This window comes from Pyrgilauda ruficollis, unplaced genomic scaffold (assembly GCF_017590135.1).
Source record: "Pyrgilauda ruficollis isolate IOZ18807 unplaced genomic scaffold, ASM1759013v1 scaffold17, whole genome shotgun sequence".
Lineage (NCBI taxonomy): Eukaryota > Metazoa > Chordata > Aves > Passeriformes > Passeridae > Pyrgilauda > Pyrgilauda ruficollis.
Genome location: NW_024515875.1, coordinates 3,083,494 through 3,098,438, shown reverse-complemented (window position 1 = coordinate 3,098,438; position 14,945 = coordinate 3,083,494). Strand labels below are relative to the sequence as shown.

At 36.1% G+C, this 14,945-nt stretch overlaps 1 protein-coding gene across 1 annotated transcript; it reads right to left on the bottom strand.

Moving 5' to 3' along the window:
• Window positions 1-203: 203 nt before the first annotated feature.
• On the bottom strand, window positions 204-11,936 carry LOC121351662 (T-cell receptor-associated transmembrane adapter 1). Its single transcript, XM_041463996.1, has 6 exons — window positions 11,837-11,936; window positions 6,559-6,669; window positions 4,988-5,024; window positions 3,605-3,666; window positions 2,212-2,270; window positions 204-1,077 (listed from the first exon to the last, which is right to left on the bottom strand). The coding sequence occupies exons 2-6, from the start codon at window positions 6,659-6,661 to the stop codon at window positions 793-795; spliced, it is 546 nt and encodes a 181-aa protein (XP_041319930.1). The 5' UTR covers window positions 6,662-6,669; window positions 11,837-11,936; the 3' UTR covers window positions 204-792.
• Window positions 11,937-14,945: the final 3,009 nt, after the last annotated feature.

Below are 14,945 nucleotides of genomic sequence, written 5' to 3'. Positions count from 1 at the left end.
GAAGAGTTTGGGGAAATAAAAAGCTCTTTCTGTTTTTGTAAAATATTTAAGAATGGCAATGGAAAACCCAATAGGAATGCAAACGTAACATGGGATATTGGAAGAAATACTTCCTAGATTTATTGTTACAGATGATGTGATAATTTTTGTGGACCCTTGAATACAGCTGTATTCAATATTACACTAGTAGAGGAGTTGAGATTTGAGATGTATTCTAGTACTGTTAGAGGAAACTAAAAATACATAAAGATACTGCTAAGTCTTTTGAAATGTACAATTACTACTTTAAATCAGCTGTTAAATTATCCTCCAGTCATTGCCATAGACCAGTCACAGTCAGAAAGTTCACAGTGTGTAACAGCAGATCAGTTCTTGGTAAAACAACTAATCACCAAGTGTGCAAGTATGAAACACAATCTCATTTCAAAAGTATTGAAGTTAATATGGAATAGTTGTACTCTGCTAGAGCTGTATAGACAACAAGGGGGTCTTTTAGGACTGCTTGAAAGCTGATAATTGTTTAAAATGGGATCAGTTCTTACTGGAATCACTACCACATGAATGCTGAGCTACCAGCTTCTGCAACTCTTTCAGATTGTCTTCAGAAGGGCAGATCCATCTGAGTGGCAGTCTGGACCTATGTCTTGCTTAGTCTATAAATGTGCTTGGCAGACAGTTTGGAACACTTAAGTTACCCATTTCATACCATGGTTTAGTATGTCAGCTTTCTGGAATATTTTCTCTGATCAATCATTGATCCTCCAGAATGAAAAAGCAAATCTTACTTTATGGTTACATATTCGGTTCATTACATATTCGGTTCTCCCCCTTTGTATTATGAATCAAGCCCATTAATCTGATGGGATCATCATGAATGGCTTCTACTTTCGCCGTGTTTTCGGCAGCCAGCTGCTCACTATTGAGGTAAATGCTAACTTTGGAAGCCACCATGGCATTAGATGATCTTTCTCCTTCATCTTCCTCTAATGAAGGATCTTTCTTTCTCCTTGGTTTTTTGCATTTTCCCTTGACACTGTGATCAAGTGAGGCATAACACATCTGACTGGCAGGCTCCACCTGAAAGAAAATTCACTTTAATGTTCAGTAGTTATCCTTGTTTTAAATTCATATCTAAGTCTTCAACTATGTCTATGCTCTAATCATAATCCTGCCTGAAATTTGCCTAAACTAGCTGTAAAACAACTCATTAAAAGTACAAATTATTAAACTGTGGGAGAATGGAAAACAGATCAATATAAGCTAATGGTAAGTTACTGATAGTGGCAATATGGAAAAATTCATCAAGGTATCATTGGAAAGATTCTCTGTGGGAGAGAGGGAAGCTCATGTAATAAGTTCAGGTTCTTTGGAATGCAAGACATTATTTGATCTGGTTTTCTTCTTACTTTATGTTTTAGTTTCAATCCAGTTATTAACAGACTGTGTTCGTGCAGAAATCCAAAGATGGATGATTCTTGTCTATATATATGATCTCATTTCCAGTGCAAAATGTATGCTTTTTGTGTCTTTCCCCTGTTTTTTGTGCTTTTCAAGCCAGACCATCAATGACTATTGACTTTGAAATGTCTAGATTTAAAAAGTTTTTCTTTACCTGCTGGAAATACCCTGTGAGAGAGTCTGAAAATCCATCCCTATGAAATATGTGGCAATAAACTCAGGAAACTGATGCTAGGAATGCTTCAATTACAGGCAAATTTCATTTGAAGCTTTCATGCTTTTAGACATACAGGTATCTCAACAAAGTACAAATCAATAGAAAACAATCTTTCCCTGGTTAAGGCATATGGATTTTGCAGTGGACAGGAAAGAGCCAATCAAACTCATGAGTATCATGTGATGCAGCTTGTGTTTTCACTTGGTTGATAACTAAACCAAATAAAATTAATTGTTTACATTAGCCATGGCCATGGATGCAAATTTAATTCCATGTGATCTGCATGCCTGTGGCTGAGCTTTATTATGCTGTATTGCATGGATCTGAACCGTCTATAATTATGCTTCCTTGTTAAGGACTCAAATTGGAGGGTCAAATTTGTACTGAAATACTTTGATGAACTGAGATACTAATGCATGGTAACTTTTGTGAGACTGTGAAGATTTTTGTTATATACTCTTAGAGGATAAATAAAGGAACTCTGAGACAGACCATGTTACTCTAATTCATAAATCTATAACTAAAATTAAAGATACCTGTAGCTGGTTAACTGTTCTTTGAGGCTGGGACTTCATCTGCTCGTAACAACATTCTTCTGTAATTTATCAAAGTAGAAAAATCTTTTTATTAAGACATGCTAGTGAGCCTTAAATGATCAGACCAACAGATTCTCTCTATTAGAGAATGCTCTAACAGTAAATTAAATTAATGCTCTCAACTCCCCCCAGTTTGCTTTGGTAGGATGTTTGTGTTTGTTTTGAAATCACACATAGTTCTCTCCCTCTAATTATAGAGAGGTAAATAGCTAAGAAATTCAGACACATACTGTGAAAATGAAAATAATTTTGTGTTCATATGAAGGAGAGGTTTCTCATTATTTACTTATATGGGTGTCATTTTAGAGTGGTGGGAAGACTTCTTGCAGTTAAGAGGTAGCCACATACTGATGAATTTTTCAGCACAGGCAGCCTTTTCTTTGAATGAGAAAGAGGTTGTGAGTTGCAGCAGCTGGTAATTAAATTCAGTTTTACAGAAAACTGAGTCTACTTCAGTTTTCTGTAAATTTGGTTCTAGTTATTTTTTCATGTTATATCTCATTTTAGCCACCAGTAAAACAGATTACTTCCTTACAGTTTTCAGACTTTTACAATGTCACTGCATTTGAGTGTTGACTTGATTCAATTTATGCAAACTGTGTATGAAAAAGTTGGGTTTGTTCGGGCTTTTTTTTCCCCTGCAGTTCAAGTGCTTTAGTTTTGCTTAGCTCCAATTAAGGCTTGCAGAAAAAGTTGTTCTCGTTACTTAAATACTGCTTTAACTCTATAAGGGCTTTGAAACCCTCTGCACATCCAACTCTCAGTGCAATTACACGATGTTACAGCCTTTAAGGTGGTGTCTGTGCCAAGGATTGTTAACTTGAGCACAGTAAAGCAGAGCCAAGCTGTCTGCCCGCCATTCAGCTGCTGGGCTTCAGCACATTTGTTAGTGTCGCTGGTGATGTGTGGATAGCCACAGCAGAGAGCTCATATGTGTTTGTTTCTGCCTGCTTCTGTGGGAGCACTGACCTTGGACCATGAGTAATATGTGTTTTAGATTGCTTTGATAGGTGTGGATCAAGCTGCTGTTTCAATTAGTGTAGCTTTACATTTAGACAAATTCTTTATTTTGAGATACTTGGCTGAACAGGAACATATGGACTGTAAAAAATCAAATTCAGTATGAGGTCTGTTCTCATAAATAGCAGTGCTGTATGAAGGTTTGCATTTCTATGCCAAGTATCTTTAAATAATTTCAGTTATATCAATAGTTGAAAATACGTAGATTCTCAAGTTTGCCATTTGAGAAATGCAAAATATGTCAGTCAGTCATTTTTTAATCATACATTTTTATAGCCACTGAATAGACACATGTTCCTAAAATAAAGCTTACCTAAAATATCTTGATTGAGATTGCCGTAAACTGGATAATCTTCTGTGTGATAGCCATCATAGCTACCAGGGGAATGAAAAAATACTTTTAATTCACAGAATATGCTTCATTTAGCACCCCAATACTATATTTTAGTAAATGTTTTATGCAGATCGTTTGCTATCTTATAAACAAAATCAAATATATATGAGAGGGCAGAAATGGCAGTGTGGGTATTCTCAGGAGAGATTTTTACCTAGCCCAGAATTGAACTCTCCTTTCCTGTAACTTCATTAAGCACAAAGCTAATCTCAAGACTATTAAGCTACTGTTTGAGGTAGGGTAAGAAATATTAATGATCACTGAAAGGAACCCAATTCATGTCCTCTGATACCACTGCAATACAAACTAACGCACCATATGTGTCTTTTGGGACAATGTTCTTAAAAGGTCCCGTCTTGACTCAACTGAAATACTTCTGTCAACACAAACAGAGAAGACCAAAGCCGAGTTCAGCTTTGCATTTTTAATTATATGTTGTGTTTCATTATCTGGTGTTAGTTGAAAATGTTTTTAAGTGGACTTGTAAAATGGGAATTGTTAGTGGGAAGCGCTGTGTAACCTTTCTACTGCACCCCTATATTGCATCTCATCAAGGGGGTGAAGTTGTGCTCTAACACCACATTCAGTGGTATTTTTCATCTGAACAGGCAGTAATAGACAAATATAGGCTTGCCAATTTCAAGAAAATTTGTAATTGAGAATTGGTTTTGAGTAAGAGGTGCAGGCTTTTGTATTTTTGTTTGAAGGGTCTTTTTTATATGGGTTGAGATGAGACTCTATCCATCTCTGTTTTCTAAAGTTTGGGCTTGGTTTGGGGTTTTTTTCTGTGTGGCATAAGAGAGAGAGACTTGAAACAGATTTGTGTAATGGATCATGAGATATCCTACAGCTGTAAACGCACTTTTTTATTGCTTTTGGATGCTATGTGTAAAAGATGGTTATGAAGTGTAAATACATGTAAATTATCACTCCACAAGTATTAACTATCAGACTATAATTAGTCACTGCTTTGTGAGAGCTGAGAGTTCTTTTGAATTATTATGGAATTATTGACTTTAAGTGATAGGTAATGGTTGTTTAACTCAATATCTTGCACTTTCAGATAAAATTATAGTATTAGCATGCAATTATTTAATTGTTGATAAAATGACTGGAGGATGTATCTCACATGTGAATATTTTTTCCCTTGGTTTTTTGATTTTTTTTTTTTTCCACAACCAACATTTCCAGGCAGACTGCATGAGATATTGAATTTTCCTCTATGTCATCCCTCTGAAGCCATCTGTCATTATTTACTGCATATTTTACCCTTGCCAGAAAAAATTGTTTTGTACAACTTACCTTGGATCGTTCTCTTCATAGTGTTTAAGTATTTTAGCTGGATTAAAAAAAAAAAAAAGTTAAGAGAAAATGAAACGTTATTTTAGAACACTTCAGTCTCAACAGGCATGGTTTTGGTTTTGTTTTAGAGAATACAGTTGAAAGCTCTGGCTGTCAGGATCTTCATTTGTCCCTCTACTTTTCTCAAATATTTTGTCAAATACAAGAAATGTTTGTGTTATGGCCCTGTGCTGTGCCTACAAAGTCTACATTAGTTTACAGTACTCAAAAAACGTAACACGTGATTCATTCTTTATTTCTTCCACATTCTCCTTCTCCCTCATTTTTTTTCTCTCAGATTTTCTCTGGTGAATCGTGTTAATATTACAAAGTGATGGGTTTATTTATTTCACTCGTTCTGGTATGGCTGAAAAAGAGATCCTGTGATCCACACAGATGAAGAAACTGAAGCAGAGAGGCAATGGCTACAAAGAGATTTCATGCTAGAGCTTGATGAATAATTCAGGAGTGCCTGATTTCCTAAACTCTGCTCCAGGACCCCAGAATTTACCACAGTAAGCTCCAGCTCAATGACTAATGCAGTATCAGCCACTCTAACCTAAATCTTGGTCAGATTGGTTTTGTAAATGATTGTGATTCTTCCTCAGAGATATCTGCCTACTAGCCCTAAAACACAAACCAAAAAGCTCAACTGACACCCATCCCAAAAGACTCCAGCAGCTCTCTTAATATCCTCTGAAGGTCTGACTCTCTAATACTTGGTGAGGGCAGTTTATAAGCCTGGGCCTTCTGTTTATGTAGATTATATACACGGGTGTATTTAGCCTTGTTGAAGTCACCAGTGTTTGCCTGCCCGCCCCACGTGTACAGCACGGGCAGTTTTCCCTGTGTAAAGGGGATGGTGAGGATTGTACAACTTCCTAACCAAAGAATCACATGCATAAGGCCGGTTGCACTGGCACAATCTGTCAAAAAATATAAGTTAATTTTAACCAAAACCAGAGTATGACTGCAGCCATATGAGAGACACACTGGTTTAAGAAATACATTAGAATCCTATTATGAAAAGCAATTAGAATGTTTTTCCAAAATACACTGATAAGGCATAAAATCTGTATGCAATCTGAAATTCAAATGAGCATTCAGGAATTTGGGGAGGAGAAAATTTTCTCAAACATATTTTCTATCTACTTAAAATATTTTTTAAATGGAAATATAAATAATCAGTTATAGGAAAAGTATCCTTTCTAGGAAAGGAAATTGCAGGTACTAAAAATAGACTTTAAAAATAAAAATTTAGTCAGAACTAAATTCTTCTTGTTTTGCTGATTTGTCTTCAGAGAATGGATTTGGGTAGCTGTTTTTAGCAGTGGATTGGGCAGTTAGCAATCATTTTGTAATGATACCTGACTGTCCTAAAAATTTTTAAAAGATAAATCCTCTCTAGTAAAATCATTCTTGCAAAAATATAACTTTAAGATTCAAAAGAATCAATTTGTTGATTTGATAGCTCTGAGCAGGGATGGCTTTAAACATTGAAATTCCATTCCTTACAAAGAGACATTACTTACATTGCTTCTTTTTCATACAGTGTACAATATTCAGTGTCACTGAAACAAGCAGAGCCAAACTCAGGAAGGCCAAGACTCCCCAGACAGAAAAATGGCAGTCCATTCCTGTAACTGAAAGAAAATTTACTATTTGTGTTGTCTAACAATATTACTGTGTTCTTCATGCTTGGCTGGTTTTTGCTTTCTGTAATCGAAGCTGCTATTTTGCTGTTTACTCTCTGACAGCTATTGCTATACAAGCTAAATAATTAATATCAAAACCAGATGCTAAATAATAAGAAAGCAACTTTAATAAACTGTTAGTAGAAATACTGTTTCATAGGAATTCAGCCAAAGATTAAGCTGTTGGTTTGCCTGTAAGATGCAGTAAAAATCAGAAATTAAAAAAGAAAAAAGTCATTTTACTGGATAGCTTTGAAATTATTTTTGCCGTTGTCTTTAAGTTAGTATTTGCAGTAAATTAAGTAAATTCTTAGCTAAATTCTGGAGCTCATGAAAGTAGTTCTGAATTTATTCAAAACAAATTTCCTGGATGTGTCTCAGAATAAGCTAAGACTGTAACGTTTTAACAGTCCCTAGAAAAAAAGTAAAAATTTGGTTATGTTTTCTTGCATTGTCTTCCAGCTATTAAAACCACTTACTTGTTCTTATTTTCTTGCCTGAGAAACCAGAGAATTTGATGATAAAGGATAAGCATCAGCTGGGAGCCAGTGAAGCCCCAGGGAAAAGTTCAAACAGCTCCTGGAAAATCACTTGGTAAAAGGTGACTCCACTTATCTGAACAAAGTCTTCTTTTGCTCTAAACTTGCCACTCCTTGCAATAAGAAAGACAGGAAAGAACCCCCCTGCACAAAATCTGATTTTTCATTTAATGAATTCTTTGGTTTACCTTGCTTATACAAATTTCCCTCACAAACCATGCTGAATAAAACAGCCTATTTGTGGCTGTCTAGTGGCCAAAATTATCAGCGTTGCTACGAATGGCCTGGGAAAGCCTTCCGTGACAGAGGAAACACTGAGCCAAATAAATGAGTGAAAGGAGCTTGCAGCTTTATTCTTAACTTTCCTCAGAGTCATGTTCTCTGAGATGTAGAGTGTTTGAAATAAAGCCTGGTGCCCAAAACTAATGACCTCTAATAGTGCATGAAAAGAAACGTGTAGCCGGAGCAGAGCAGTCACAGAGCTGGATTGGACGATACTGATCCTTAATGCACTTAAAGTAAAGCCAAGTGAAAGGAGGACAGGAATGCACTTTTCCATGTTGCTGGCCAGGGGAGGGTGGCAATGCATTTGCTCCTGCTGAGAAAACAGAGCTTTGTTCCTTGACTGATCGGGCTCCAGCCCAAAACCTTCTTACAGGTTTTGCCCCCTCATTGTGCTGGTGTTGCCAAAGCTCTTTTTGTTTTGTTGTACTCCAGCCCCCCAGTTGTTCTTATAATGACAAAACAAGATAAGATAAGCCCTGGTAGTAAAAAATCACACATCACCTGGGCTTCTGGGATGCAGGATTCTTTCCTGATCAGAACACTCTTTTAAAATGAACAAAGCAAAGCAAATAAGCTGTAATCTTCTGGCAGACTTTTAACTTTTTTTTGCACGTGGTATTTTTAGTGACCATTTATTCTTCTTTTTAAACTAAACATCCTGTTTCCCTCCCTTTCTACTACTTGAGTTCTCCCAAATGTGCTTGGGAGTTCTTTATCACTGCAATACTGCTTTTCATGTTGAAAGGCACTTCTCTGCAGTGAGACACAGACATTTATGAGGAGAGACAATATCCCCATGGAGCACCTATACATCATTCCAATTTTTCAGGGAAGGAATTAAAAGAATGGGAGATCCTACACTGAGAAGATGTTATCGGGGGCATCAAGAATGATCAGTCTTTGGAACCTGGTTACTGTGCAATTAGTCACTCAATATTGCATCTCATGCAACCTGTCCAAAACTACAAGTCTGTCCAGGACAAGAAACTTCAAGTTTCTCTGTTGTACCTAAATAATCAGAATCCTCTAATTCTTCTCCTGTCTTTTTATTTTTTCTGATGTGATTGGTTTCCATTCTTCTCATGTTCATTTCATATTTTTTTTTCCCTACACACACTTTTCCCAGGAAGCAGAAGCAGTTTTGTGGCCTACAAGAAGGGAAGCACATGTAACTGTGATAGAATCACAGCATCAACCACGTTGGAAAAGTCCTCTGAGGTCATCGAGTCCAGCCTGTAACTGAACAACACCTTGCCAGCTGCACCATGACACTCAGTGCCATGGCCCTTCTTTCCTGAAACACCTCAGGGACACTGACTCCAGCCTGGGCAGCCCATTCCACAAGCCACAACACTGAGATTCATTAGAACAAAAAGAGTGAGCAGGTGCTGAAAGGACAGTTATTATCTAACATTGTTCCTTTTTCTTCTTATAGAATGTTGCCATTTATCTCTCTGATTCAGGAATCCAATTTTTGCCTGGTGTTTCCAGAGTAGAAGGAAAACTCTTAGTTTCAATTTGACTATTTTCAGCCCTTAACTGGCCCACTTTTGTTGACAAGTATTATTTTAATGTTTCAGTTTTTGATTTAAATTGAAATTATTATCTGGAAAATAGTAAAGGTTGGATAAAATGATTTTCTTTTTTAATTTTCAAGTTTAAATTCTATAGTATTTGAGCCATCCTACTTCGCAATAATTTAAAAAACATTCTAGGAAAAAAAATATATGAAACTTGGATTTCTCATAAAACGTACCAATGTTTTAAATTTTACAATCTACAGTTTTTAAGCGTGATTTAGGAAATTTCATGGGTGTGGACAGATTAAGAAAAGAACATTTACATTTCTTTCTGGATGAACACTACTTAGTTTATTTTTAAATTTATTTTCTATAACACTGACTTAAACATTTGCTTGTGTTTCAGTAGAATGTATACAAACATATGTGTGACTTCATTATTTTTTTTGTTTGTTTTTGCAATACTAGCTATTTGTTTGTCAGACAACACTACTTATATGGGAGAAACAACAGCCGTTTTTACTTAGCCTGTAAAACCATAGTAAACACTTTGATTGGAGATGTACTGGTGCTCTTCTGTGACATCCACGTCATTCTAACATTAGTTTCAAGCTACCCAGATTTAAAATGAGAAAATCCAATTTTATATCCTAGCTTTACAGATATGCAACTCCCAGATCTTTCCTATGTCTTCTTGTTCTTATAGGTGTTTCTGATATGCTGCTTACATTTATCACTTCATTATTTCAATATTAACTACTTTGACAACAGCAGCATTAGAAGGAAAGCTGACCAACTGCGTGAAGAACAATTTGTCTCCACGGATAACTACACCACTCTCCCTAAATGTACAATATCCTAAATGCAACCTCTCACAGTTAACAGGTTGTGCTAAAGACAAAAATAAGATAGGGAGACTGTAGATGGTGAGTGAGAAATAGACAACAATTCTATTGGACTGATTATATTCCATTTTGAAATGTTGTCTTTTGTTCTATTCTCTAATTTTAATTCTCATGCAAGTCATCTATTCTCAAATGGAGCAAAACTATGATGATTTTTTTTTTACGTAACATAGAATTAGTCCAAAGAACCTGTGATACTGTATTCAGGGGCATTCTCATTCAAGCCGTCAAACTGAATATTTTTAAAAAAGAATGTTGCATCTTTTGAAAAAAGTCATGTGGAATAATTAGGCTGCTTGGGAATAGGACACTATGATTCTAAAACGATAAGCTCAAATTCCATTGGGGTTTTCTGGGACAGTCTGTCTGTGATAGGACTTAAGGGTGGTAGTAGTTTGTTACAAGAAATAATATTGAAGTCTTCTTAAAGTAACGTGCTACTCTGTGAAAGGAAGAAGTTCATTACATACCCAAGGTTTCATGAGAGGGACAACAATTCTTGTTATATTGTTAGAAGACTTTGGGATGCATGGGTGGAGAAATAATATATTTAATAATTATAAAGATGACAGGATTTTGATTAATATCAGACTCTCTCTAATATTACTGACACATTCTTATGCTGCTGTTCTTCCATTTATCTTTGAAAACCAGGTTAAACTTGGAGTAGCATCCAAGTAGAATGTCTGTCTTAGGTAAGTTACTTCACTTGGATAATGTTTTTACTTTTCTGACTTCAGGGATGGGTTACTCACAACCTCTTAGTATATTTTCCAGTGTTATAAACTGAATGTACTAAATTCACACCACAAATATAGACAAACAAAAGACCTTCTAAATAGATAGTTATTTGTGTTTTTTCTCTTTAAAAGTCTATTGACAACTTTCTCCACCAACAGAAACATGGGAATAAATAGAGTTTTTGTTATTTGTTCTTAGATTTTCTCTTTACAGGGTTCATTATATTGTCACTGGAGTGCTGTGAGGGAAAAGAAGCTAAAAAAAAAACCCAACCAAAAAAACCCAAAATCCTCCAAAGCATTCTAATCTTTCCTGGGTGAATTTCTGCTATTCCTTTTATTGCAACTCAAAGGAGTGGATATATCCTGTAGGGACTGGAGCCAGATTTAACAATTCATGTTGGATATTTGTCCTATTAACAACATAAGAATAGGTAGCAGAAGTACTATGTTTTGTTCCTCCTTGCTCTAATATATTTTCTTTAGATAATCCATCACAAGGGATAACAGGGAGATAGAATGCTTTTACCAGGGTTTTGTACTGAAAAGGACCATGAGGTGAGGAACATAGATACCATCTAGCTGGACATGCCATCTGTGGTATCAACGTGCTATCCACAGCAGCAGATTAATTGCTACCAGATTTATGGTGACAATCTGGAGCACAAAATAGTTTCTTCCCTTTCTTTCCTCTTGTTTTTGTCTGCAAATTTGTTAAAGATTACGTAAAACTGCCTTTCCTCCTCCCTTCCAATTAAACGTCGATATAAATAATATTTTGTACTAATGGTCCTTAGAAAAAGAAACTCATTAAGAGACTGATGAATGTTAAATTAGCATTAAAAATGCTTCCACCTGTGTGAGCATTTAATACAGGATTAATTCTCTGAAAAAGATTCCTTAAACTGCAATTAATTAGTGCACAACTAATTGCTTTGTAAGATATCAACTTCATATTTCAGAAGGGAAACAGCACATTGTAAAATAAGAAGGCCCACAGCACATTATAAAACAAATGCCTTAATTAATGAAGGTTTAGCACCCTGAGCCACATTTTTAGAAAACTGAATCTACCATAGTGTGGTTCTACTGCTCCTATGCTTACAAGTTTAAAAGATAAGGCTTACCTGGTTCTGTTGCTTCTAGGAATACTCTCCTCTCCTTTACCCAGCAGGAAATCAAGTTATGTTGGCAGAAGATGGATACTCTTGTTTTGAACCTGGCAGCATGAACCTGTCTTTATAGTTGTTGTTAATCTCAAATCCCTCCAGTCTTTTTTTTTCACCTTCTTTCTTGCAAACAGGAAGTGAGGTTCAGCTTTTACAAGCAAACACACATTCTCCTTCAGTGTTTGCCTCCAAAAGAGAATCAAAGTATTCATGTATATGCTTGTATTTATTGTCCACCTGTCCTGCCTCAGAAGAACATGTACAGGACTATTAGTTTCATTGAAGTGATACAAACCTGCTTTTGTAATATTCATATTCACATTCACACTCTAAGTCTTCTTGAGTTAATGTTATGTTGAATTCAACAAAAGTATTTAGGTGCTTCTTAAAATAAATTACAGAACTATTTTACCTAGGAGTGCTATGTGACTCTGGCTCTCTTGAAGTTTCTAAACCAAAGCAGAAAATCATTGCTGAGAGCTTACAGTTTAGCAATAACAGGATTCAGAGGCATGATGAAGGAATTATAACACTGCCAGCTCTTGAAAGTCAGGTTAGAATAACATAATGTCATTCCTCCATTGTTTCGAGTTTATGAATCTGGGGCCACAGTCCACTACAGTTGTATAAAGAAAGGATAAACCAGTATGTGGCTTACTGTGTGTATTTTTCTTTAGAATTTAATGAAATGTGTCTGTGTTTAGGTAGAGAAGCCATTTTATTCTCAGAATCAGACTAGCTTCTTCCAGAGGAAGCTTGCACACTGAGCATTGTCAAAGAAACCTTCTGCTAGCTTCTGATGTTTTAGATATAGTTTGGGGTTTGGGGTTTTTCTTTAGAGCAATTGGTTTTGTTTCCTACGTATGGTGTAGAAGTAGGAGGGGGTTCTTGTGAAAAGAATGTGAATCACATGATTATGTTTGTCTTTTTGGAATACATAAACTGAAATAGCCCTCAGTGTAATCTAAGGAGCAATATAAAGTTCTGCTCCTTCTCTAATGTGAGAAAATGTCCTCTGCAGTCTGTATTTACTTGGATTGCTATTACTTTGGATTATTATTTTCATATTAACTGACTGCCTTGGATCAATGCTTAGGAAATAATTTACTAGATTAGCATCTAATTTGAACATGAAGGAACAGATTAGTCTTGATTAAAATAATATAGCCCATTCAATTCTAAGAATGGTATAGACTCTTAACTACTCAGAGCATTATCATAATGAAGTGAATAGAGCAGGAGGAATTAATCTGAAAATACTCAAAATGGTGGCGATTCTTATCAAAGGATACTGAACTGAGAGAGGAGTTGGTAGATGTACATTGTGAAAACAAACTTGTTTCATTTCTCAGCTAGGAGCACATGGAGTAAATCTCAGATCTGCAGAGGATTCCAAATAAAATGCTTATCAGCCTGAACAAGAAGCTTACAAGAAATAAACTCCTTTGGAGATAATTAGGAGCATAATGGAAGGGTGAACACTGAGAATGTAGCAGGGGATTTCTGAGTCTGTAGTCCTGCTGGTGTGTTAATAAATCTGCTCTCCAAGAGCAAATCATTGCTCTGCTGTATCAGCTTCGAATGGCTGCAAAAGCAAAGTCTATTGGAATAAGTGTGAACTTGGTATGCTATTTTGGGCAACTTGCAAGAGACAGAAGGCTCTGTTAGATAGCAAGAAAATATTCGCTTCAGGCAGTAAAATCCATTGGGAATATGAGGTTTCTTTTTTTTCCTTTCCTTTGTATCAGTGCTATGTTAAAAAACTTAAGAGAGCCAGTAGTCTGCATGAAGTGCTGTTATTCAGGACAGTAGAGACAAGGACAAATCATGACTATATTTAGAAAGAGAGGACATAAGGCAATGCTACTTCATCCCCATCTATTGCATACAATGGCATTTCCTCCTCTGTTTTAAGTCCCCAAGCTATAAATTCCTGGGTGCATATTCTGGGAAAATGTCTCTGCCTGCTTAATTCCTTACGTGATCTTTGGTAAACATATGATGCTGGTATCTCAAGAAAAGAGTCTGTCTCAAGTGGACATCTGCCTGGGCTGGGAATAGCTCTTGCTACTGAAGTTCTTGGAGAAGGTAAACAGAGCACGATTAAATACTGATGTGCGCAGATGTACAGAAGGAATGAGTGTGCTGAAATGGAGTCAAACAAACAGTACATAAGTGCATTTTGTAATGCATGCAAGTTGCCAGCAAGTTGTGCTTTTCTAAAACTGCAGAATGCATGTTTATTCTGGCTTCCTGAAGGTGAAATAAGTTGCACAACTGACAACACCATCAGGCCTCAAATGCCTACTTTATCTATTACTACTCAAATTACAACCTTTCTTTGAAAAATTGTATAATTTTCTATGCTAAGTGTTGCAGTGGAAATCCCCTTGCAAAGAATGTAAGAGACACTCTTTGTAGTAGCAGTCTTGAAAAGAATAAGTATTCCTGCAAGATGTAAGTTATATTTCTGTTTGAAATGGAAATCTATTTTTAATAATAAAATTTCAGAATTTTCTGGGCAAAGTGACTGCAGCAGAAATGTTTTTAATTGGGTTTATGCTGAAGTGCAGTCTGCTCTGGTTCTAGTCTCTCGAACATATTGGAGAAATAGAAATGTTCTTTTAAGCTGAGCATGTGACTCTAGTTCGATGTCAGGTGCAGACCTGGTGCTCCTTGTGCTGTGAGCACAAATGAGCAACAGTGCTACAGGAGAGAGTTTGGTTTAAAACAGCTGCAAGAAAGAGTCAGGCCTTTCAAGTGTGCTTCAAATGCTGCAGAGAGCTCTTCTATCTCTCACAGTGAATTTTGTACTTAATGATAAAATGAAAAAAACTAATTAGGGTCCTTTGTGCATTGTAGACAAGCCTGTCTTTAATCACCATTTTACTTAAAACCAGCATTAAGCAGAATGCTATCTCATTAACTAGCCCTGAAATTGTGGCTCCTATTAAAAGCAGTATCATGCATTTCCTGTGGGGAAACCACTGGGTGTTTTTTTTCTGAATGCTACAAAACCTTATTATCAAGGACTATAAAGAGAAAATTTCTTATCTTGATAACTCTG

Excerpts from the sequence above, each read along its gene's own strand:
- LOC121351662 (XM_041463996.1), bottom strand. The coding sequence starts at position 6,661 with ATGGACTGCCATTTTTCTGTCTGGGGAGTCTTGGCCTTCCTGAGTTTG. Across the intron at positions 5,025-6,558 it reads CTGTATGAAAAAGAAGCAAT|CTAAAATACTTAAACACTAT; the intron begins GTAAGTAATGTC and ends TTTTTAATCCAG. Across the intron at positions 3,667-4,987 it reads TATGAAGAGAACGATCCAAG|CTATGATGGCTATCACACAG; the intron begins GTAAGTTGTACA and ends TTCCCCTGGTAG.